Source organism: Furipterus horrens, unplaced genomic scaffold, assembly GCF_987537825.1.
Source record: "Furipterus horrens unplaced genomic scaffold, mFurHor1.1.pri manual_scaffold_5, whole genome shotgun sequence".
NCBI classification, from domain to species: Eukaryota; Metazoa; Chordata; class Mammalia; order Chiroptera; family Furipteridae; genus Furipterus; species Furipterus horrens.
The window spans coordinates 119,890,008-119,913,351 of NW_028327175.1; the positions used below are offsets into that span (position 1 = coordinate 119,890,008).

A 23,344-nucleotide genomic window follows, 5' to 3' on the forward strand; every position below is an offset into this window, starting at 1 on the left:
CCACCCTGGCCGCGCTCATTGGTTGGCGCAGTTCCAGGAAGTGAAGTCTAGGACACAATCTGGAGAGAAGGGGCGGGCGGGGCTTCCAAGGCCACTCCCACACTCTCGCTCCAGCACAAGCCGAGTTCCAGCTCTCTATTGCGCTCCAGCGGTTCTCAAACACGTGCACGAGCCACTCAAATCCCCCTTGCACCGACGTATAGTCGGAGCCGGGGAAAACTTCGAGCTGTCTCTTTGCCTATCCGTATGGGGAGCACAAATTTTTCCAAAGTGGAACATGCTGCTTTCCCACCAGACTTTGCCTGTAACAAGAGCTGTGAATTGTTTATGTAAACAACGAAAATGAAGGATAATATGGGATGGATGCTTCATACCTTCCTATTCCCAGTGCATTCCGGTCAGCACGGGGGAACTCTGCTGAGCCACGGTCAGGACTAGCCTCCAGTATCCCCCTCAGAGTCGGGCGCCCATCCCTCTGCCGGGTTCAGTTCTTCCCCCCCCCCCCAACACAGTCTGGGGCCCGTCAGCCCGCAGACCGTCTCCACTGAGTTTGCAGAGCACTAGAGTCCTCTCCGGGTTCCCGTTTTATTGTCCACAAAGGTTATGGGGTGAAGCGCTGAGGTTTCTGCCCCAAGCAGAAGAGTGAAGAGATTGTGAGGCGGAGGCGGGGGGCGGGGGCGGTCTTTGGCCAATAAATCCTCAGATACTGAGACGCAGCGGCTGGGGCTGGGGTGTGGGGTGGAGGTTGAGCAGCCATGGTCCTGCCAGACACGGATCCAGCATTATGATCTCAAAAATTATTGCAAAACCAAGCGAGGTCGGGTTTTTGTTTTTCTCTCTCATTGATGCGTTAGGCTCAGATCACACAGCTTGTTGGTGTGAACCGGGTTGGAAACCTGCTCTGTCTGCCAGATTGTGGCTATCTAGGAATTCCTTCGTATCCCCATCCCCCAACCAAGAAATTCAGAGTAAGAGGCTAATCTGGTCCATACCAAGGGTTGCTGCAGATTGAGCATGGTGATGCTGAGGGCTGTGTGAGGAAGTGGGAAAGGAACAGAGAAAAGGGTCCAAGGAGCCCTGGACTCGGAACTCTGTTTGACCTCAGTTCAGGAACTTGGCCCCTGTGCCTGGGTGTGCACGGCTCTCTGCAAAGGAGGCCAAGATTCACACTAGCAGCTGCTCATGTGAGGTAGGGGCGGAGGGAGAATAAATGAATGAGTGAATGAGTTGTGATTTGTTGAACGCTATGGTATGTGCGAGTGCGGGATGCGCGCTGAAACCCTTAAACACTCCCCTCATTCAAGCACCCACTCTGCCCCACCACATTCCCCTACCACAGAAGGGCAACTGTTTTGTTCAAGACTTCCGGTATGTTGTCCAGACTTGGGATCGTCAGCCTGGGAATCGTCCTCATTCTAAGTCCGGAGAGCACAGCGTCCGCTCTCGGGCCCCATTTCCTTATTGGCAAAGTTTTGGGGTCCTTCCCTAAGATTCCAGGAGGCTGCCAGGGGAGCCAGAAGCTTTTTTGCCTAGCAACGGTGACGTCGGCCCAAAGACTACACATGCTCAGGGTCTCGCCGTTTTGAGGCCTGTTTATTGACATGCGGGGCACAGGACTCAGCGGTACTTCTCGGTCAGCACTATGGCTAGGCCCGTCAGGAACTTATCCCAGGCCGCCTGCATCTCCACCGTGAACTCGTCCTGTAGGTGGGAGGCCAGCACCACCTGGAAACACTGGATCAGCAGCTGCGGGCACACGGGCGGGTTAAAGGGTATCTGCCCCCTCCAGTTTCTTTCGGTATCCCCCAACCTCCGGCTTCGAGCGAGAACCCCACTGTGGCTGAGGCTGCCTCACCGGGAAGTTGGCGGGGTCCACGCGTAGCACGTGCGCGTGCAGGTCCGCGAGCGGGCTCAGGGCCCAGCGCAGGTTGTCCACGTGCTGCACGGCAACGCCCACTGCCTCCAGCATGCGTTGTCCGTGGCTCAGTAGGTGCACCTCATCAGGGCAGGCGCCCAGGTGCTTGAAGTAGATCTTGGTGCTGGGATACACAGTGAAGAGCCTGCGGGAGCAGGTCAGTGGGAAGGGCGGGCAGCGTAGAGTCCTCCAGCTCCTGCACTGCCCAGACCCCTGGAAACCGCCCTCACTCCTGCGCCACGCCCCCCGATCCCACCTTGTCTTAGGCATAACACCCCTGTCTCCACCTCCCTGCGATTCTGGAGACTTACTCCCTACACACCTGAGCAGCAGCTCTGCCCCGAAGTGCGCCTCGTGTCCTGCGATCAGGTCCCAGACCTGGGTGACATGGGCGCGCTCCTGAGCGTTGAGCATGGCGCGGGCGTAGCGTACTCTGCGAGTCCCCGGCCGCCGCCCGGGCCTCCTTATAGCAGTACCCACCTACCCCCACCTCCGGCGCCCCGCCCAGCTTTTATCTGCAGGAGCGCGGCCAGAACGCGGGGACCCTCGGCCCGCCTCAGGAATGGTCGCCAGCCCAGGTTCACAAAGCCTCGGAGGCCACGGCCTCGGGTGTCCCCAGTTCACTGGCACTGACGCAGCTGTGCGTGATTGCTGCAGACTTTAGGGGGATCTGTAATTACTTCCCTGCGGGCAGAGTTACTGCTTCGCGCTCCAGGAGGGAGCCCATGGAGGTATCAGGAGGAAGAGTGCGGGGCACGGAACCCCCTTTTTTCTCGGAGGGGCCAGGAAGGGAACCGCATCAGGGATCCCAGCAGCACAGGAGCTATGACATCATGCTTTGAAGAAACGTCCCCTGAGTCTCCACACGCGCAGTCAGCACGCTCAGTAAAGCGACAGTCTGGGCGATTCGTAAAGACGGTTTGAGGTGTAAACTCACCCGGAGAAAACGGCGTGGGTGTGCCTGGGGCTGCTCGGTCCCCGAGCCTGGAGTGGGGCTAGGGCACTCTTTGGTGGGGAATGGAGTCCCTCTAGTGGAGACCCTGAGCTCCTCCCACTGCGGCCCCGCCTCTGTCCTGACCCAGCCCGGATCCCAGCCCCCGCGCCTACCTTGAAGTTGACCGGGTCCACGCGCAGAACGTAGGCGTGCAGCTCGCTCAGCTTGAACAGGGCGCCGGCGATGTTGCCAATGTTCTCGGCCACCACCTTGGAGCCGTGTGCACAAAGAAGCGCAGAGCCAGGGTGCAGGTCGAAGTGTGGAAAGTAGGTCTTGGTCTGGAGGTAGCTGGTGAGGAGCCTGCAGGGTGGGGGAGGGGTGTGAGCTCCGGAAGAGGGCAATCTGTCCACCTCCTTATCATCCCTCCCCTCTTCTTTGAGCTTGAGGACCCCAGTTCAATCCTACCAGCTGCCCTGCAAATTTGGCAGGTCCCATTTCTCTCTCAGCCTGGAGTCTCCCACCTAAGCTCCACCCTCCTCAGCTAGAGCTGCTCCCCCGACCCTGCCCCGTTCTCTGCCCCCCGCAGCCCTCCAACTACCCAACCTTGCCTATTCCAGACCATAGGAACTCCTGCTTGTCTCTTTGCTTCTAACTGGGTCTGCACAGCCAGCTCTTCAACTCCCACTGCCTTGGCATCCAGTTGCTTTCATCTCCCATGGGTGGAGGGGACTCCTTCCATCCCCTAAATGGCTCCCCACTTCTCCTTCTGCCAGAAAAAACTGGTCTCTCCAGAGGCATCCTGGGAAGGTTCTTTTGAGCAACCTATTTTGACCTGGGTTTCCTCAGGTTCAGAGACCCCCCAATATCAATGCCGGTAGCAACCTGACTGTCTCAGGTTGGAAGACCTTGGAAGAAACTGTCCACGCTCTTCCATGTGCATGTTCCTACTCTGGCCTCACTGAGCCCAGGGTCAGTCAGATGTCTTTGTAATTCATCTTCCCCAACTCACTGACCCCCACCTCAGAGAACCCCTAAACTCACTGACCGCTCCTCACTGTCCCCTGTCCTCACTAACCCTACATTGTCACCTACCTGTCCCCATTTCCTCCTGTCTGGCACTCACCTCTCCAGGGCCTCAGTGCTGATGGCATCCGCCTGTGTGGAGACCTTGCCCCACATGGACATGATGATGGTTCTCTGGGCCTTGGTCAGAGACACAGTGGTGACTGAGCTTGAGCTGAGTGAGCCCTGGACTGGCCTCCATGGTGCTCAGCCCCTAGGGTTTCCTTATATATATGGAGTCAGGGTGTGGGCCAGGCTGTGATCCTTTAGTCAGGAGAAGGGAGGGGGCTATAAGGGTGGATCTCTTTTCACATCCAGTGACAATGAGCAGTCAGAGCCTTAAGGGACAGGTGGGGTAAGGGGCTATCACTCCAGCATCCCTTCCTGGGCCACAGCCAGAGCCCAGGTTCCAGGAGACAGGGGCCCAGGCTTGGGCTGAGGCTTGGGCTGTCAGCCTGGCCCAGAGACTGGCTTCTGTAATGACTGACCCTGACCTCCCTGTCCTTTTGATGGAAGAAGGCCCTCGAAGAAGCATTCTTCGTTCCTTAAGCTTCTTTAAAAAAATTTCTCTCATCATGTACATATAACAAACATATACATTTTTCCTTAATTATTATTTTTATTGTTCCTTAAGCTTCTGTAACATGACCTCATAAACACCAGTTTACAAATAAATAAACTGAAGCCCACAGAGGGAAACTAAGACCAGGTATCACAGGGTGTGAGTGACAGTTTTGGCTTCAGACCCTCTCTCACCTCTGCTGTATTTTTTTTTTAAGACTTAATTTTTTTTGGAGAGAATGGAAGGGAGGAAGAGAAACATCAATGGGCAAGAGATACATGGATGGGTTGCCTCTCACATGCCTCCAACTGGGGACCTGGCCTGCGACCGAGGCATGTACTCTGACTGGGAATCGAACCAGAAACCTTTCAGTTCGCAGGCTGGCACTCAATCCACTGAGCCACACCAGCCAGAGCCATATATGTATTTTTAAGTTAAACAAACAAACACAATAATTTGATTTAAAAATTTTAATTATAATAAACACATCTTTTTTGAAATATAGGAATTTTGTAGTAAGAAGGGAAAAAACAGGACATACAATATGATAGTGTTCTTTAAATAGAAGAAAGGGCTGGATAGAACTACAGCAAACTGGTAGCAACAATTATCCCTAAGTGATGATGGTCAGGGTTATTCATGTTTCTTTGCTTCTGGGTGTTTTTCACTGGGCTTCCACATTGAGCACTTGTTACTAAAATCATTAAGGTCATGAGGTAGGAGTTGAGCTGTGGGCTGCCCCAGAGCCTGACCTGTCTTTGTGTCTGAGCTAGAAATTTGGGGCCTCCTGGCAGAGGGGGCTTGCAGACCAATCCCAGAGCCCAGGCCTGGGTTTGGTGGGGAAACCACAAAGCTCCTCCTATCACACTTTCTCCCACAACCACCTCCCAGGCTGCCTCATAGAAAGCGCCCAGGGGTGCTCAGAGAAAGGGACAGAACCTCCATCAATAGCTCTGTGTCTGGACTGAGGCCTGAGATTTGCAGTGTAGACCAGTGTCTGTCCAGCATGGCCAACATTCAGTATTACGACTAATTTTCTAAGCTTTAATTTTTTTTACTGTATTTTTTCCATTACCTTTTAGTTCCCTTTTATGCCCCTACCCCCTGCAATCACCCCACTGTTGTCCATGTCCATGAGTCCTTTACCCTCTTTGCTCAGTCCCTCAGTGTTATGACTTTTATTTGTTTGTGGCCATTATTGCTTATGGGAAGAAAGAGCGGAAGAACGCTGACTGGTACGAGGCTCACTGGGAAGAAATGGAACCCGTGATCGAGGCTAAGAGGAAGGCCCTACTGGCTTACAAGGCCACGCCCACTCCCAGTACACTTCAAGCTCTACGGGCTGCCAGGAACAAAGTCCAGAAGACCGCCCGCCACTGTGCCAACACCTATTGGCTAAACCTGTGCAGAACCATCCAGGAAGCCGCCGATATAGGCAACGCACGAGGAATGTATGAGGGTATCAAGAAGGCAACAGGCCCAATCCCCTCCAAGATCGCCCCCCTTAAGTCCAAGACAGGTGAGGTCATCACTGACCAGGAACAGCAAATGCGGCGGTGGACCGAGCACTACCTCGAGCTGTACGCGACGAGGAACACCGTAACAGACACTGCTCTTAACGCCATCCCAGACCTACCAGTCATGGAGGAGCTAGACACCCCACCTACTGCGGCAGAGCTCGGCAAAGCCATCGACCGCCTCGCTTCCAGGAAAGCACCAGGAAGCGACGGAATCCCTCCAGAAATCCTGAAGAGCGGGAAACCAGTCCTGCTATAGCCGCTCCACCATCTACTCTGTCTCTGCTGGAAGGAGGGTTACATCCCCCAGGATATGAGAGACGCCAACATTATCACCATGTACAAGAACAAAGGAGACCGCAGCGACTGCAACAACTACTGGGGCATCTCTCTCCTCAGCGTCGTCGGCAAAGTATTCGCCCGGGTCGCTCTTGCCCGCCTGCAGACCCTTGCTTCCCGCATCTACCCAGAGTCCCAGTGTGGCTTCAGAGCTGGCCGATCAACAGTGGACATGATCTTCTCCCTACGCCAGCTGCAGGAGAAGTGTCACGAGCAGCATAAACCACTCTACCTCTCCTTTATCGACCTCACGAAGGCGTTTGATCTGGTCAGTCGAAGCGGACTCTTTAGCTTGCTACGGAAGATTGGCTGTCCACCACATCTGCTTGCTGTGGTCATGTCCTTTCACGACAACATGCACAGCACGGTGTCCTACAACGGCGCAACCTCCGAGGCCTTCCCAGTCAGCAGCGGAGTAAAGCAGGGCTGCGTCCTCGCGCCTACGCTGTTCGGAATCTTCTTCTCCATGCTCCTCCAATACGCCTTTAAGGACTGCAGCGAGGGTGTCTTCATTCACACCAGATCCGATGGCAAGCTCTACAACCTGGCCCGTCTACGAGCCAAGACCAAAGTCAAAGAGGTGCTCATCTGTGAGATGCTCTTCGCCGACGACGCAGCCTTGACATCACACTCCGAAGAGGGACTCCAGCAGCTAGTCACTTGCCTTTCCCACGCATGCAAGGAGTTCGGACTAGCCATCAGCCTGACGAAGACGAACGTTATGGCTCAAGGCACGGGGACTCCCCCATGCATCACCATCGACGGATACACCCTGGAGGTCGTCAACGACTTCACTTACCTCGGGTCCACCATCTCGAGCTCTCTGTCAGTTGACTTGGAGGTCAACCGGAGAATCGCCAGGGCAGCCACAGTTATGGCCAAACTGAACCGGCGAGCGTGGAACAATTCCAGCCTCACTGAGAAAACCAGACTGCGCATCTACCAAGCCTGCGTACTCAGCACTCTCCTCTATGGCAGCGAGACGTGGACCACCTACGCAAGGCATGAAAGGAAACTCAACAGCTTCCACATGAGGTGCCTGCGATGCGTCCTGCATGTCGCCTGGCAGGATAAGGTTCCCAACACCGAGGTGCTGAAGCGAGCCAACATGAGCAGTTTGCATGCAGTTCTTAGTGAGAGACGCCTCAGGTGGCTCGGCCATGTCAAAAGAATGGATGCAGGCCGTTTTCCCAAAGACCTCCTCTACGGCGAGCTAGCAGAAGGCCAGAGGATGACAGGGCGCCCAAAACTGCGGTTCAAAGACATCTGCAAAAAGGATATGACACAATGCTCCATCAATCTCAACACATGGGAAGTTCAAGCAGACGACCGCCTAGCCTGGAGGCTCACGGTCAGACAAGGTACGTCACGCGCAGAGGCTGCACACAACGAGAAGGCGGTCCAGAAAAGATCGAGGCGGAAGCAGCATCAACAGCAGCAACAACAGCCATCTGCCTTCACCTGTAACAAGTGCGGCAGGGATTGTCACTCCCGAGTCGGACTGCACAGCCATTCTCAGCGGTGCAGATAGACTCTCAGGAAGCTACGCCATCGTCTCTCCAGACGGACGGCTGCTGATGACGATGGTATTTTGTGTAGTGGCACCTGTGTTTATTTGTTGTTGAGGTTGAGCATTTTCTCACATGATGAGTAGAATCTATCTACATGTTCATTTTCACTGGTCAAATGGACTCAGAGCATATTTCTGTAATTTGGTGTATTACACATACAGAAAAAAACACATAATCTCTGCACACTCAGCCTTTTCTTTCTACATTTTCTTGAATATATGTTTTGTGCATGTATTTTAAATATTTTTAAATTTTTTATATAAAAATTAAATGCATTAATTGTAATAGAAATCCTGGCAAAAATACAGCTTAAAAAAACAAAATTTCTCATTTCACTCCCAGAGATAATCCTTTAACCATTTCCTAGAACTCTTCAATAAATTACAAATATATGTGTAATTACTGAAATCATGCCTGACTGCTCACATGACATTGTGAGTTATTCTCCCCATTCAGAAGTCTGGGGCTGCCATGGTCCTCATCTCTAGTTCCAGAGGCTCGGGCCAGAGACTACAGCCCTCCTGGACCTTCCTCTCTCACCCCTGAAACTTGCAATGGCTGCTAATCTGCCATGAGGTAAAACCTCCCATCCCTCTCTGCTTCCTTCCCTCTTAGCTCTGCTCCCCACCCTTGGAACTCCTGGATTTCACCTGGGGCCTCTTCCCTAAAAGCTCCTCCCCTAATATTGTCACTCCCTCAAATGTCACCTTGTTAATAGGCCCACATTGACCACTCCATTTAAAATTGCAAGGCCCCACCACCCCCACCACTTGACTGTCCAGTCTCCTAGCTGCTCTACTTTTCTTTTTTCCACAGGAAAAAAAAGTGTTTTTTTTTTGGAGGGTGTGGCAAAGAGGGTAAAGGGAGGTCAAATATATGGTGACAGATGGAGACTAGACTTTGTGCGGTGAGCACACAATAGAGTATAAAGATGTCGTGTTATAAAGTTGTACACCTGAAACTTACATAATATTATTAACCAATGTTTCCCCAATTAATTTTTAAAAATTAGAACTGAAAAAAAATTTTTTTCTCCCCACTAGTATGTGAGCTCAGGAAAGACAAGGGTTTTTACTTTAATTTTATTTACTGATATATTCCAAGCATCCCAAACAGTCAGAACTGCCCAGGGCATGCACCCTCAAAGTACTTGTTTAGTGAATTGGTGCTCCTTGAGCCTCAACGTAATGGAGCACATCCACTGCCTTCTTCCTGAGCTGATGGTCCTGCCTGCCCTGCGTCCTGAACATTGGGCTCAGGACCTGGAGCACCAGGAGTGCTTGGTGGGTACTTACCTGAGGGTGGACAAGGAGCTGACACCTGTCTTTATGGAGCTCTGACACACTCTGTCTTCAAATTAACCAGCACAAACAGGCACTGATTCTTTGGAATGTGAAAGGTCTCTGTAGTCACCTGGGGTCATGGGGAAACTGAGGCCTAGAGGGGATGAAGATCTTGCCAGGGTCACAAAGCCCATTGGAGGTGAAGCTAGGGCCGCAGGAGAGAGATTCCTGATACCCAGGCCTTTCCATGGGCCTCTTCCACGTGCTGAGTCTAAAGGCCCAGCTCCTGAGAGGCAGCTCCAGGGTAGGTAGGCACATAGGCCTACACTCCACACCCCACACCCACACTCTTGGGCAGGAGTCCCTCTGGGTCAGAGTCCTCCGTGAAGAAAGGGGACCCATGTCAGGCACCTCCCCTGGGACAGAGTCTGTCTGCATAGTCAAGAACCCCCTGAATCCTAAAGTCAGGTGAGCAGCAGGAGCAGCCTTGGGCAGGCTTGTGAATGCCTCTAGAAGCTCCATTCATTCTTCATGGATTATATTTGGCCACCTGTATTGTGCCAGGCCAGATTTAACATCTGGGGACACAGCAAGAGACAGACAGAAACACCTGCTCTCTAGAGCTGATGTTCTGGTGACGGAAGTATGCAATACAGAATGAGCGCAGCAGGTAAGTACACCAGTGAGAAAGAGAAAGCAGCCCCTGCTTCCCAGGCTCTCACTGCAAATCCTGTGATTTAATGAATAAAAACATTAGAACACAGATATCAAACATGGGGCTACCTGTGACTGTGATGCTTGAGACAAAGAAGAACCCTGTCTGAAGAGGGGAAACATGAATTGTCCAAACCACAGAATAACCAAACATCCTGTCCTGGCTTATATGAGTGACTGGTGCTCCCTTACCAATGGCAGCTCCAGCTTCCTTTGCTCTTCTCATTTCCTAGATAGAATGACTAAGATGCTCAGTCATAGGATTTCTCCCACCTCTTGGCAGCATCCAGTCCAGAGTAAGGCCCTCCTTCTTTGAGTCCACATCACCTAACACCAGGCTTAACTCTGTCACTTAGACACCCGTGGTTCCCCATGGTGAGTTGCCTCCTCTGTGGAGATGAGTTAACAATACCAAATTTGTTTGACCCCAGGAGAGTTCCAGGTGGTTTCTGACTGGACAGCTTTGACATCAGAAAGGAAGGAGCAGGAAGGAGTGATAGGTATTTGCTGAGAGGGGTTGCAGTTTTAGATAAGGTAGCTGGAGAAGATGTCACTGAGATGGTAATTTTTTAATTTTTAAAATTTATTTTTAGAGAGAGAAGGGAGGGAGACAACAACATCGATGTGACAGAGAAACATCGATTGGTTGCCTCTCATACCCGCTGACCAGAGGATGGAACATGCAACCCAGGCATGTGCCCTGAACAGGAATCAAACTGGCAGAATGATGCCCAACCAACTGAGCCACACGGGTCAGGGCTGAGATGGTAAATTCTAGCAAGTATATGAAGGAGTTGGAAGAGTAAGTCATGTGATGTTTGCAGGAAGAGTGTGTGTAGCAAGTGGAGAGGGAATACCCAAATACAAAGGCCCTGAGAGAAGGGCCAGTAGCTAGGGCAGATTGTTTGAGGGGGAGAGGAGTAGCATCGAGGTCAGATTTTATAGTTGAATAATATGATGGTCCCATCTACTTTCACCACCTGGATCCAATAATTGTTTTTTAAAAATTTATATTTTATTGATTGTTATTATAGTTGTCCTAACTTTTCCCCCTTTGCCCCCCAGCACCCAGCATCCCCCACTCCCTCAGGCAATCCCCACACCATTGTTCATGTCCATGGGTCATGTGTATAAGTTCTTTGGCTACTCCATCTCCTATACTGTACTTTACACCCCCATGGCTCTTCTGTAACTGCCTATTTGTACTTCTTAATCCCCTCACCTCTTCACCCATTCCCCCACAATCCCTCCCATCTGGCAACCATCAAAACACTCTCTGTATCCATGATTCTGTCTTTGTTCTTCTTGTTTTCTTAGTTTGTTTTTTAGATTCAATTGTTGATAGATATGTATTTATTGTCATTTTATTGTTCATAGTTTTAATCTTCTTTTTCTTAAATGAAAAATACAGAATGCTTTCACAAATTTGCGTGTCATCCTTGCACAGGGGCCATGCTAATCTTCTCTGTATTATTTCAATTTTAGTTATATATGCGGCCAAAGCAAGCACTGGATCCAATAATTGTTAACATTTGCCTTGTTTATATAGGGATATATCTGAGTGTGTTTATTTTTCTTCTGAACAATATGGAACTGTGTGGTGGGCATTGTGAAGTTCTGTCTCTACATAGGCAACCACAAGTCTATTGTAAATCTAAATGAACTAAAAGCATCCCTTGTCATCAAATTTCCTCATTCATGCCCATACTTTTTTCAATGTGTTCAAATTGGGATCTGACCCAGCTTCACATGTAGTATTTAGTTGTCTCTTTTTTCTATTGTTCCAGAAACTTTCCATTCCACACCCACCTTGTCCTCATATCAATGACTTTTGGAAGAGTACAGCCAACTGTCTTGTAGAGTATTCCACATTTTGTATTGGTCTAATGGTTTCCTTGAAGTATATTTAGCTGGTTCCCTTCATCCATGTATTTCTTATACACTAGAAGTCAGATCTAAAGGCTTGATAAGAGTCAGGTTAGTACTTGGCAATAAAAAGACAATCCATAGAATGGGAGAAAATATTTTCAAACCATATATTGATAAAGAACTTGCACCCAGAATATAGAAATAACTATTAAAACTCAACAACAAAAAGACAACCCAATTAAAAAATATATAAAGGACTTGAATAGACTTTTCTTCTGAAAACATACACACACAAAAAAGATGCTCAACTTAGTTCCTCAGCAGGGAAATGCAAATCAAACCCACAATAAAGTACCACTTCACATATAGTAGGATAGTGATAATAATAATGATAATAATAGTAATAGTAATAATAATATCAGAAGCTGGTTCTGGCCAAGATGGAGGCATAGGTAAACATGTGGCAAATTCCCTCCACAACTAAGAAAGAATTACAACTACCTCAAAACAAAAACAAAAACAAAAACAAAACCCAGAAATATCAGAAAAATCAAACTGCATGGAATTCCAACAAACAAAGATATAAAGAAGAAATACTCATCCAGACAGACAGGAAGGGCAGAGCTGGTGTGGAGAGGATGTGGTATGGCAGTGGCAGCAGCAGAGCAGTGACTGGTGGCCAACAGTGGAAAACACAGTCATATATTTTAAAAGTAGGGAGGGACACCTGGGGAGTGATCCCAGCCCCAGATCAGACCATGCAGCTCACTGTTCCAGTGCCAGAGAAAATGAAGCCACATTGCTCTGACTGTGAAAACCAGTAGGGGTTGACCTGGATGAAGAAACTGCCTGTATCTCAGCAGACTCTGCCTGTATACAGGGCCCCCATGGTCCTAGAACATCCGCAGACCCACCACTCTGGGAAATACAACCAGAGCAAGAGTTAGAGAGGCGCCAGTCCCATATAGAAAGAAGTAGAAGTGCCTGGAAAAGGGGCAAGTGCTGAGCAAGTGGCATTGTTCCCTCTCAGACCGCTCCCCCACATACAGTGCCACAATGTAGTGAAACAGATACCTAAGGCTCTGCCCCTTAAATGTAACAGGTGTGGCAGCTCTATGTAACACACATAGGTAAACACAAGAGCCTGTCAAGTTGAGGAGAGAGAGAAGTATGGCCCAAAAGAGGGAGCAGATCAGGTTTCCAGTGGGAGACATAAGCGACAAGGAGATAGTCAATCTAACAGATGTAGAGTTCAAAACACTGTGATAATGATGCTCACAGACTTGACAGACAAGATTAATTATGACAAACGCATAAGGGAAGAAATGAAGGTTATGCTAAGTGAAATGAAGGAAAATCCACATGAAACCAATGGTGAAGAAAAGGAAACTGGGGTTCAAATCAATGATTTGGAACATAGGGAAGAAATAAACTGTCAACGAGTACAGAATGAGGAAATAAGAATTGAAAAATATGTGGAGAGGCTCAGGAACCTCTAGGACAACTTTAAATGTGCCAACATCCAAATCGTAGGGGTGCCAGAAGGAGAAGAGGAAGAGCAATAAATCGAAGACTTATGTGAAAAAATTATAAAGGAAAACTTCCCTAATTTGGCAAAGGAAATAGACATACAAGTCCAGGAAACACAGAGTCCCAAGCAAGTTTGACTCAAAGAGGACCATACCAAGACACACAATTAAAATGCCAAAGGTTAAAGATAAGAGAGAATCTTAAAAGTAGCAAGAGAAAAGTAGAGTTACCTACAAAGATGCTCCAATAAGACTATCAGCTGATTTCTCAATAGAAACTTTGCAGACAAGAAGGAACTGGCAAGAAGTATTCAATGTGATCAAAAGCAAGGACCTACAACCAAGATGACTCTATCCAGCAAAGCTATCATTTAGAATGGAAGGGCAGATACAGTGCTTCCCAGACAAGGTAAAACTCATGGAGTTCATCATCACCAAGCCATTATTATATGAAATGTTAAAGGGACTTATTTAAGAAAATGAAGATCAAAACTATGAATATTAAAAATGACAACAAACAACTATCAATAACTGAATCTAAAAAACAAAAACAAACTAAGCAAACAACTAGAACAGGAACAGAATCATAGGTATGGGGATCATTTGGAGGGTTATCATCTGGGATGGGGAAGGGGGAGAAATGGGGAAATGGTGCAGGGATCAAGGTGCAAAATTGGTAGGAACAGAATAGACAGGCAGGATGTTAAAAACAGTATAGGAAATGGAGAAGCAAAATAACTTACATGCACAACTAAGGGGGCAGATTGCTGGAGGGATGGGGGTAATGGGGGGGATGGGGGCAAAGAGAAGAAAATTGGGACAACTGTAACAGCATAATCAATAAAATATACTTTAAAAAATCAGCAAACAGACACATTAACATTCACAAGTGCACACACAAGTCTACGAAGACACACGTGTACAAATGCACACATGCAATGCACACTCACGTGTGTGCACACACATTTCTATTTCCTGTTTTTTAAAGACTTTATTTATTTACTTTTAGAGAGAGTAGAAGGGAGGGAGAAAGAGAGGGAAAGAAACATTGATTCCAGGCCCCCAACTGGGGACCTGGCCAGCAACCAGGCAAGTGTCCTGACCAGGAATTTAACTGGTGACCTTTTAGTTTGCAGGACCATGCCCAACCCACTGAGCCTCACCAGTCAGGGCTATTTCCCCTTCTTTCTTACAGAAAAGCTACCATGCTTTTATATATACATGTGTATATACACTATTTTACTTCTTTCTTTGTCCTTTTCTTTTTTACGTAACAAATCCAGGTCATCACTTCACAGCCATTATCAGAAATTGTTCCCATTCTTTTCCGGTTCACAGTTTTCTGCTGTGTGGATATTCACAGTTTATTCAGTGTCTCATGGTGGATTCTCGGTTTTCTGGCCTTTAGCAAATTAAGCTGCCACCGTGGCTTTGTGCATCCATGTCCTACTCCCACACACTAGGTAGGAGGGGTTTTCAGTGGAGTGTGGTCAAAGTCTTGAATTTTTGCCGATCAGGTAGGTGAAAATTGGATTTCAGTGAGATTCAAATTTTAGTGTAGTGTTAATTTGCATTTTTCTTCTTGTGAGCAAGAGTGAGCCTCTTTTCCTTTTTTATTTCTGTGAACTGTGATCTGACTATAAATCATGTCTATACCCCCATTAGATTGTCAGCTCCACGGGGCAGGGAGTTATGTTGATTTTAGCTGCTGTATTCATAACCTACGCAGCGATTTTCAACCTTTTTAAAATTTCATGACACACATAAAGTAATTACTAAAATTCTGTGGCACACCAAAAAATATATTAAATTTTTTGCTGATCTCACAAAAAAGGTATGATTTTGATTCATTTACAACAGACAGCTATTGTTGTGCTAGCTGCTGTCACTTTCTTATTTGACAGTCTAAAGGAAAAGGGGTCAGTGTCCCTGACTAGTCAGGTATTGCACGTCTTAAAAATTCTTGCAGGTTCTGCATCAGGGGACTCTCGCGGTTCTGAGCGCCTGGCCCAGCTTCTTTCAAAATGTCTACTGTTCATGAAATTCTGTGCAAGCTCAGCTTGGAGGGTGATCACTCGACACCCCCAAATGCATACGGGTCAGTCAAAGCCTACACCAACTTTGATGCTGAGCGGGATGCTTTGAACATCGAAACGGCCATCAAGACCAAAGGTGTGGATGAGGTCACCATCGTCAACATTCTGACCAACCGCAGCAATGAGCAGAGACAGGATATCGCCTTCACCTACCAGAGAAGGACCAAAAAGGATCTTGCTTCAGCACTGAAGTCAGCCTTGTCCGGCCACCTGGAGACAGTGATTCTGGGCCTGTTGAAAATACCTGCTCAGTATGACGCTTCCGAACTGAAGGCCTCCATGAAGGGGCTGGGGACTGATGAGGACTCTCTCATCGAGATCATCTGCTCCAGGACCAACCAGGAGCTGCAGGAAATTAACAGAGTCTACAAGGAGATGTACAAGACTGACCTGGAGAAGGACATTATTTCTGACACATCTGGTGACTTCCGCAAGCTGATGGTTGCCCTTGCAAAGGGTAGAAGAGCAGAAGATGGCTCTGTCATTGATTATGAGCTGATTGACCAAGATGCCCGGGATCTCTATGATGCTGGAGTGAAGAGGAAAGGAACTGATGTTCCCAAGTGGATCAGCATCATGACCGAGCGGAGCGTGTGTCACCTCCAGAAAGTATTTGAAAGGTACAAGAGCTATAGCCCTTATGACATGCTGGAGAGCATCAAGAAGGAAGTCAAGGGAGACCTGGAAAATGCTTTCCTGAACCTGGTCCAGTGCATCCAGAACAAGCCTCTGTATTTTGCTGACCGACTGTATGACTCCATGAAGGGCAAGGGGACACGCGACAAGGTCTTGATCAGAATCATGATCTCCCGCAGTGAAGTGGACATGTTGAAAATCAGGTCTGAATTCAAGAAAAAGTACGGCAAGTCCCTGTACTATTACATCCAGCAAGACACGAAGGGTGACTACCAGAAAGCGCTGCTATACCTGTGTGGTGGGGATGACTGAGGCCGAGGCGGCTCAAGCGTCCAGGAGAGGTGCTCCTGTGCTTCCAGCTAATGATTCTAGAAAATCACCTTGCAACTAATAGCCACCTTTGCCCATCCCCGTGAGGAAGGTGTCAGCATTGCCCCTGCCCCGACCTTATTTCAGTTGCCCAAGTGTTGCCTGGCTTTCCCGTCTAGTCTCTCCTTTTAGCCAAAGAAATGAACATTCCAAGGAGTTGGAAGTGAGATCTATGATGTGAAACACTTTGCCTCTTGTGTACTGTGTCGTAAACAAATGAATAAACTAAATTTTTACTTTAGAAAAAAAAAAAAAAAAAAAAAAAAATTCTTGCAGCACAGGGGTTGAAAAGCCCCGGCTTAGAAAACTGCTTGAGCTTCTTATGTGGCAATAAATGTTTGCTTAATGGGTGGGTGAATGAATGAGTGAATGAATGAATGCCTTCATTACCACCTCCTTCCTGGTGCATAAACCAGGAAATAGTAAAAATTCAACAGTAAGAAGAAAGAGTAACATAGTGGGCCCTAGGGAGAGCAAGACTGGCCAGGTGGGCTCCACCGCCCTAGAAGTAAAAAACGAGGGCGCCCTTTCTGCCACGCGCCCGATCTCAAGTGCTCCTCATGCCTAGGGTGCTGCCCTCTGTCCTCTGAGAGACCCCGTGCTCAGTGCAAAGGATCCCCGCAGCCCTCCGGGCGACCCTAAAGCCCATCCCTCCCCCTTTTCCGCCCTCCTCCCCTCAGTGGCCCCATTGACCAAGCAGGCGCGGTATACGTTGATCTCTTTATTGGTGCGTCACCGGGTTGGCGACGGCTTGGGGAGGCCACCTAGATCAGGGGAGGGGTCGCATCCTGTCCTCTGGGGTTCTTCGATGGCGCTCAGCGGTACTTCTCGGTCAGGACGCTAGACACGACGGACAGGAACTTGTCCCAGGCGGCGTGGGCATCGGCCGTGAAGTCCGCGGGGAAGTGCGAGGCCACCGTAACCAGCAGACAGTGGGACAGGAGCTAGAGGGTGGGAGGGCTGCTCTTCGCGCGGGGCTGGAGTGGGGCTGGGGTGCTCTTTGGTGGGGAACGGAGCCCCTCTCGCGGAGACCCTGCACTCCTCCCACTGCGGCCCCGCCTCTGTCCTGACCCTGCCCGGATCCCAGCCCCCGCGCCTACCTTGAAGTTGACCGGGTCCACGCGCAGAACGTAGGCGTGCAGCTCGCTCAGCTTGGACAGGGCGCCGGCGATGTTGTCAATGTTCTTGACCGCGTCACCCACAGCGGCCACCACCTTGGAGCCGTGTGCACGCAGATGCGCAGAGCCAGGGTGCAGGTCGAAGTGTGGGAAGTAGGTCTTGGTCTGGGGGTAGCTGGTGAAGAGCCTGAAGGGTGGGAGGAGAGCCAGACCTTGGCTAGGCCAATACGGCCCTTGCCTTGGGTGCAAAATTTAAGCGGGTCCTGGAATATCCAGCAGTCAGGGTAAATCATATTTTAATGCAACATTTAAAAACATAAATATAAATGCAAAAAATTCACGTTGAACCAAACATTAAAATTTGAAATACAGAATCAGAATCAGATCCAGTATAGCGTGGCACTCACATTCACTGCCCCATCTTTCAGTCATTTGTTTGTCCGTTCATTCATTTATTTATTCATTCAACAAATGTTTGTGGAGACCTGTGTACTGGGTTCCCTGTGAGAGACCCAGTCCTAATTTCCCCTCCCCATTCACCTGCTCACTGACTATCATCAACCCTCAACACCTCTCCACCACTACTCTAACTCACTGATCCCTTCCCTCTTTCTTCTCACTCTTCCCCTCTTCACTCTTCCCCTCCTCACTGACCTCTCCTCACTGTTCCCTCTTTCCTGTCCCCTGCCCTCACCCTACATTGTCACCTACCTGGCCCCATCTCTGCCTGTCTGGCACTCACCTTTCCAGGGCCTCGGTGCCGATGGCATCCGCCTGTGCAGAGATCTTGCCCCACATGGACATGATGACGGTCCTTTCGGCCTTGGTCAGAGACATGGCTGTAGCTGAGCTAGAGGTGGGCGTGTTCAGGACTGACCTCTGTGGTGCTCAGCCCCCAGGGTCCACTTATATACACAAGAGTCAGGGTGGGGGCCAGGCTGTGAGCGCTATGGGGGTGAGGTCTCTTATCAGATCCAGTGACAATGGGCAGTCAGAGTCTGGTGGGACAGGTGGGGTGAGGGGTTATCACCCTTACCACCCTTGCTGAGTCTTAGAGGGGGCGTTGGCCACAGCCTGACCAGAGTCCAGCAGAGATAGGGGCCCAGCCAGCCCAGGAACTCATGCCTGCATTTGCAGCCCAGTTCTGCACGGTCCTTGCCCGTTTCGGGCTCACAAAATGAGGGAGACCAGAGGAGCAGGGCCCAAAACACACTCTCTTGGGGTTGGAACATGACTTGTGCTGCCTGCATCGCTCCTGGGTGGGATCCTGTGACTAGCCCACTGTGGCCACATGTTAGTTCCCTCCCGCTTGGCTCTAAGATTTTGGGGTTTTTTCTGAGACAGCAGTAGTTTTGCCCACCTGGCACTGAGGAAAGATGTACTGACTGGATCTGTCCCTTAAAAAACTAGGTCAATAAAAGAGAATTCTGCTAATGTCATCTGCTGTTAGGTATTGCAATATTGACACCATATCATTATTTTAACAATGAGACAAATACTCCTTTTAATTTTATTTTAACATACAAAGTATTGACTTTTTTAGTGTACTGCTCTGTGAATTTTGATGTGTATAGAATCGTGTAACCCTCACCAAAATCAGGACACACACTGGCTCAATCACCCCCTAAGAAAGCCCTACCTGCCTCCTTTTTACAATCTCACTCTGGATACAAGTTATTCATCAGTTTGATGGATCATATATCCCCCAAGTCTGTAGTTTGCCTCTGCTCTCTTAATGCTGTTTTTGATTGAACAGAGTTTATAATTTTAATGCAGTCAAAGTTAGTGATTTTTTTGGGTCCTGTTTGAAAATGTTGTACTGTTCTAGTCATAATAGCCAAAAGGTAGAAGCAACCCAAATACCTATCAATGAATGCATAGGTAAATTATGGTATTTATGAAGACAATAAGATATTTTTCAGCCATAAAAATGAAGCAGTGACACACGCTACAACATGGATAAACCTTGAAAATATTACTGTATTACACTAAGTGAATGAAGCCAGACACAATCACCATGTTTTTCTATGATTTTGTTTATATGAAATGTCCAGAATAGGCAAATTCTTAGAGACAGAATGTGGATCAGTGGGTGCCAGGGTCTTAAGGGGATGGGCAGCAATTGCATAAAGGGTGCTAGGTTTCCTTTTGGGATGATGCAAACGTTCTAGAATTAGATAATGATGATGGTTGCACACTACTGTGCATACATAAAATGTTAATGAATAGTTTCCTTTAAAATGGTTACTTTTGTGTTAAGCAAATTTTACTTCACTTAAAAAAAAAGAAAGTGAAATAAGCATAGTGCCAAATACTGAGGTGTAGAGAACTGCCTATATTACTATTCTAAGAACTTTACTGTGTTTTGAGTTGGGTGACAGTCCCTCTTGGACTGATCTTTGTGTGGATGTGAGGTAAGGTCTGCTGTCTGGTTTTAGCTGACATTTACCTAGTGCCTTCTAAGTCCTGGGCACAATACCAGACACTCTTCAGGTTGGGTATTTATTTGATTCTCACAGCTTTCTGTAAGAGAAGTTTTATATTACCATCATTACACGACTTAAGATAAGGAAATGGAGGCTTGGGAAAGTTATGAAATATGTCCAAGTTTCAGCAGAGGAGGGAATCATTCCCAATAGGAGAGGAGACCTAGGTTTGGTGTGAGCCAGGCTGCTGGACCTTTGGGGTGGGCAAGTCTGTTCTGTCTCCAGGCCTTGGTTTCCTGTGACACAGGAGTCCAAGCCTGAGCTTGTGTAGCTGGAACTGAGCTCAGAGAGGCCAGGGTCACTCAGTGGAGACAAGGGTTTGCAGACCCTCCCCTGAGAGCGACTCTTGGGTGACTCTGGGCAGGCTCATTAACATTGTGAGCCTTAGTTTCACTGTTTTAACCTCTCAGGTGGGGGTTAGAGCAGCCTCCACTTTACTGTTAGGAAGGATAACGGCACCATGAATTCGAGATTATTGTAGTTGCTATTGTTGATGTGTGATTCCTCCTGGGCAGGAACATTGCACCAGAGAAGGTGGATGTGGGGAAGTAGGTCCAAGGTAGGGTCTTCAAGCCCCACCCGGCCCTCTGACAGACAGTGGGGGCTCTATCAGGTCCAGACTGAGTGGCAGGCCTGATAAGGCCTGGCCCTGTTTAGGGGACCTAGGCTGGGAGGAAGTGTCAGAAGTTTCGGATTCAAAGAATCCACTTACCTTCAAAACAGTAGGTTACTTAAATTAAAAATGAGAACTGAGAGGTGTGGGCTTTTTGCAGGGAAGACTTCAAGGCCTTATCCTGTGGTGAGAGAAGGCTGGCCCTGGGCACATGATTATCCAGAAGACAGTGTGAGGGCTTCAAGCTAAGACTGCACTTTCAGAGACCATCTGCTCCCAGTCCTGTTCCTGGTGGGGAACCTGAGGCCCAAAGCATGGCTAGCCTGCCTTGGAGCCACACTGGCTGCCAGCACCAGGCTGGACTGGCCAGGTAGTGACAGGAGCTCTGATTTCTGTAACAGCTCAATGAAGTTGACAAATGTAGACACTGAGGTGCTGCTGGTGAGGGTGGAGTGGGATTCAGACCTCTGCTGGCTCCAGTCCAGCCCTGTACATTCTTGCTCCTGAGTCCTGGGAAGACAGCCCGGGAAGGAATGTATTCAGAACCCCTGTGTGCCGGGATCATGGTGATCTCCTTTCACCTTTCATGGATTCCAGTGTGCGTTATGATGCTAGCAGGAAGTGGGCCCTGAGGGGTAATTGGGGCATGGTGGGTTCCTCCAAGTCTGGGCCTTTCCCAAGCTCAGAGTCTGCCTCCCGGAGTCTCTGGACACCAGACCAACTCCTCCAGGTTCAGGGGCCATGGGACTGTCTGATGGATTAGCTGCCCAGTCCAAGGAAGTTGGAGGAAGGAGGCTGGAGCCAGAGTCCTGGTCCCTATGTCTGGGCACCCACAGAATACTGGTGCCCTTGCGGGGACACCACCATTACCATAGCTGGTCATTTCTCCAGACAGTGGGCTCCCCCTTCCCCATCTGCTCAGCTCTCCCAGCCTCACCTCCTTCTTCTGTGCTCTTATTTTCATTCCAGGGACACTCCTGGGAACGGTGGGAGAACTCAGAAAACTATTGATTATACATAATATCAAAACATACAAGACTGGAAAAAAGGCTTGCAGAATCTGTAACAGAGGATAACTATCATGAAGAGAATATGTCCAAACCATCAAAGAAGAACAAACAACCCATAAGGAAAACAAGAAGGCGATTCCCAGATATTGTCAAATAATCAAGTGATACAGTTCTCTGCCTCAGTAATAATCAAAGAAATGCAACATAGAATAAGACACTATTTTCCTTTTTGGGAATTATGGAAAAAAATAAAGTCAAAGCTATGCAGCCCTGTATAGGGCAATGCATTTGTTGGTAATGTCTGAGGCATTTCAGATACACTTACCCTTCACCCTGGCAGGTTCAATCTATGAATCTGCCTTGCAAAATAGACGTTTGTGTCAGCTTCAGGGCGAGAGGTTACTTCAGCTCTCCTTCAGTGAAATGGTTACATTCTCATGCTTTTCAAGTGCTTGAGAAAGATTTGGAAACAGCCCCAGTAGACAGTTAAGTCACTTCCTGGAGAAGACTGGGATGGTGTGGGTGTGGTGATTTATTTTTATTATTTTTATTTTTTATCCTCAACCAAGGACATATTTTCATTGCTTTTAGAGAGACAGGACGGGAGAGAGAAAAACAGATGCAAGAGAGAAGCATCAGTTGGTTCCCTTCCATACACGCCCAGACCAGGGATCAAACCCAATGCCTAGTCATGTGCCCTGATCAAGAATGGAACCTGCAACCTTCCAATTACGGGGTGATGCTCCAGCTAAGTGAGCCATACCAGCCAGGGATGGCTTGTTTTTTTTTTTTGTTTTTTGTTTTTTTTTTTTTTGACCTTTTAATTTGCACCCATTTAAAGTGTGCAATTCAGTTTTTTCTCTCTGCATTTACTGTAAGGATAAAGACCGTTCTCAGCAAGCAAATTGTCGACATTCCAGAAAATATCGACATCACTGTAAGGGATGCACAATTATCATGAAGAGCCCAAGAGACACCCTGTGGAGAGACTTCAACCACATCAGTCTCCTTGGAAAGAAAATAGTTTCTGAGTTGACGAATGGTGAGGAAATAGAAAGGCACTGGCCACTGTTCGCATTATCTGCTGTCATGTACAGAAGATGATCAAAGGTGTTACACTGGGCTTCTGTTACAGAACGAGGTCTGCATATGCTTACTTCCCCATCAACACTGTAATTCAGGAGAATGGTTCTCTTGTTGAAATCAGGATTTTCTTAGGCAAAAAGATACATCTGCAGTGTTTGGATGAGGCCAGGTATTGCTTGTTCAATTATCTTAAGCCCAGAAAAATGGGTTAATTCTTGAAGGAAATGACATTGAATTTGTATCAAATTCAGCTGCTTTGTTCAGCAAGCCACAACAATCAAAAACAAGGATATCAGAAAAAATTTGGACTGTACCTATGTTTCTAAGGAAGAAGCAGTTCAGCAGGCTGATGAATAAAATCTAAGCTGTCCAGCTATAGAAATAGCGAGATGCTGGATGATTCCTCTTAATTGTGATATTTTAAAGATGCAGTAAAAGCCATGTATTGATTTGGGAAAAAATGTTGTAATTAAGTGGTTGTAGTATATTTATTGAGTTGCGCAACCATTACCACAAACTTAGAACATTTATCATCCCTAAAGAAACCCCATTCCCATTAGCAGTTACGTACTTCCAACTACCCCAACCCTAGACAACCTAATCTGTTTTCCGTCCTTATGGATTTGCCTCTTTTG

The 23,344-nt window shown here is 48.2% G+C and overlaps 4 protein-coding genes, 1 non-coding gene and 1 pseudogene across 6 annotated transcripts; 2 read left to right on the forward strand and 4 right to left on the reverse strand.

Moving 5' to 3' along the window:
* Positions 1–1,574: 1,574 nt before the first annotated feature.
* On the reverse strand, positions 1,575–2,395 carry HBM (hemoglobin subunit mu). The gene is made up of 3 exons (XM_090279191.1): positions 2,238–2,395; positions 1,856–2,060; positions 1,575–1,746 (listed from the first exon to the last, which is right to left on the reverse strand). The coding sequence occupies exons 1-3, from the start codon at positions 2,327–2,329 to the stop codon at positions 1,618–1,620; spliced, it is 426 nt and encodes a 141-aa protein (XP_090135317.1). The 5' UTR covers positions 2,330–2,395; the 3' UTR covers positions 1,575–1,617.
* Positions 2,396–2,475: 80 nt separating this feature from the next.
* Positions 2,476–4,123, reverse strand: LOC150009567 (hemoglobin subunit zeta-like). 2 transcript variants are annotated; one of them, XM_090279192.1, is made up of 3 exons: positions 3,973–4,123; positions 3,023–3,209; positions 2,476–2,813 (listed from the first exon to the last, which is right to left on the reverse strand). In XM_090279192.1, the coding sequence occupies exons 1-3, from the start codon at positions 4,032–4,034 to the stop codon at positions 2,739–2,741; spliced, it is 324 nt and encodes a 107-aa protein (XP_090135318.1). In that variant the 5' UTR covers positions 4,035–4,123; the 3' UTR covers positions 2,476–2,738. The 2 variants fall into 2 exon arrangements, 1 of the variants encoding a protein (XP_090135318.1); XR_016511366.1 differs by lacking the exons at positions 2,476–2,813; positions 3,973–4,123 and adding an exon at positions 3,315–3,362 and having other exon boundaries at positions 3,145–3,209.
* Positions 4,124–11,298: 7,175 nt separating this feature from the next.
* Positions 11,299–11,407, reverse strand: LOC150009568 (U6 spliceosomal RNA). Its single transcript, XR_016511460.1, has one exon. It is a non-coding gene; the product is annotated as a U6 spliceosomal RNA (small nuclear RNA).
* Positions 11,408–15,270: 3,863 nt separating this feature from the next.
* Positions 15,271–16,474, forward strand: LOC150009569 (annexin A2). The gene has a single exon (XM_090277409.1). It carries the CDS (start codon positions 15,320–15,322, stop codon positions 16,337–16,339), a length of 1,020 nt encoding a protein of 339 aa, XP_090133535.1. The 5' UTR covers positions 15,271–15,319; the 3' UTR covers positions 16,340–16,474.
* Positions 16,475–17,121: 647 nt separating this feature from the next.
* On the reverse strand, positions 17,122–18,379 carry LOC150009570 (hemoglobin subunit zeta). Its single transcript, XM_090279194.1, has 3 exons — positions 18,257–18,379; positions 17,497–17,701; positions 17,122–17,340 (listed from the first exon to the last, which is right to left on the reverse strand). The coding sequence occupies exons 1-3, from the start codon at positions 18,349–18,351 to the stop codon at positions 17,212–17,214; spliced, it is 429 nt and encodes a 142-aa protein (XP_090135320.1). The 5' UTR covers positions 18,352–18,379; the 3' UTR covers positions 17,122–17,211.
* Positions 18,380–20,927: 2,548 nt separating this feature from the next.
* LOC150009571 (large ribosomal subunit protein uL6 pseudogene) lies at positions 20,928–23,066 on the forward strand (annotated as a pseudogene).
* The last annotated feature ends 278 nt before the right edge of the window (positions 23,067–23,344 follow it).

Coding starts and splice junctions, on each gene's coding strand:
- HBM (XM_090279191.1), bottom strand. CDS start 2,329: ATGCTCAACGCTCAGGAGCGCGCCCATGTCACCCAGGTCTGGGACCTG. Junction 2,061..2,237: donor GGGGCAGAGCTGCTGCTCAG/GTGTGTAGGGAG, acceptor CTGCTCCCGCAG/GCTCTTCACTGTGTATCCCA. Junction 1,747..1,855: donor TGGACCCCGCCAACTTCCCG/GTGAGGCAGCCT, acceptor GTGTGCCCGCAG/CTGCTGATCCAGTGTTTCCA.
- LOC150009569 (XM_090277409.1), top strand. CDS start 15,320: ATGTCTACTGTTCATGAAATTCTGTGCAAGCTCAGCTTGGAGGGTGAT.
- LOC150009567 (XM_090279192.1), bottom strand. CDS start 4,034: ATGTCCATGTGGGGCAAGGTCTCCACACAGGCGGATGCCATCAGCACT. Junction 3,210..3,972: donor AGCACTGAGGCCCTGGAGAG/GTGAGTGCCAGA, acceptor CCCACCCTGCAG/GCTCCTCACCAGCTACCTCC. Junction 2,814..3,022: donor TGGACCCGGTCAACTTCAAG/GTAGGCGCGGGG, acceptor CGAATCGCCCAG/ACTGTCGCTTTACTGAGCGT.
- LOC150009570 (XM_090279194.1), bottom strand. CDS start 18,351: ATGTCTCTGACCAAGGCCGAAAGGACCGTCATCATGTCCATGTGGGGC. Junction 17,702..18,256: donor GGCACCGAGGCCCTGGAAAG/GTGAGTGCCAGA, acceptor CCCACCCTTCAG/GCTCTTCACCAGCTACCCCC. Junction 17,341..17,496: donor TGGACCCGGTCAACTTCAAG/GTAGGCGCGGGG, acceptor CCCACCCTCTAG/CTCCTGTCCCACTGTCTGCT.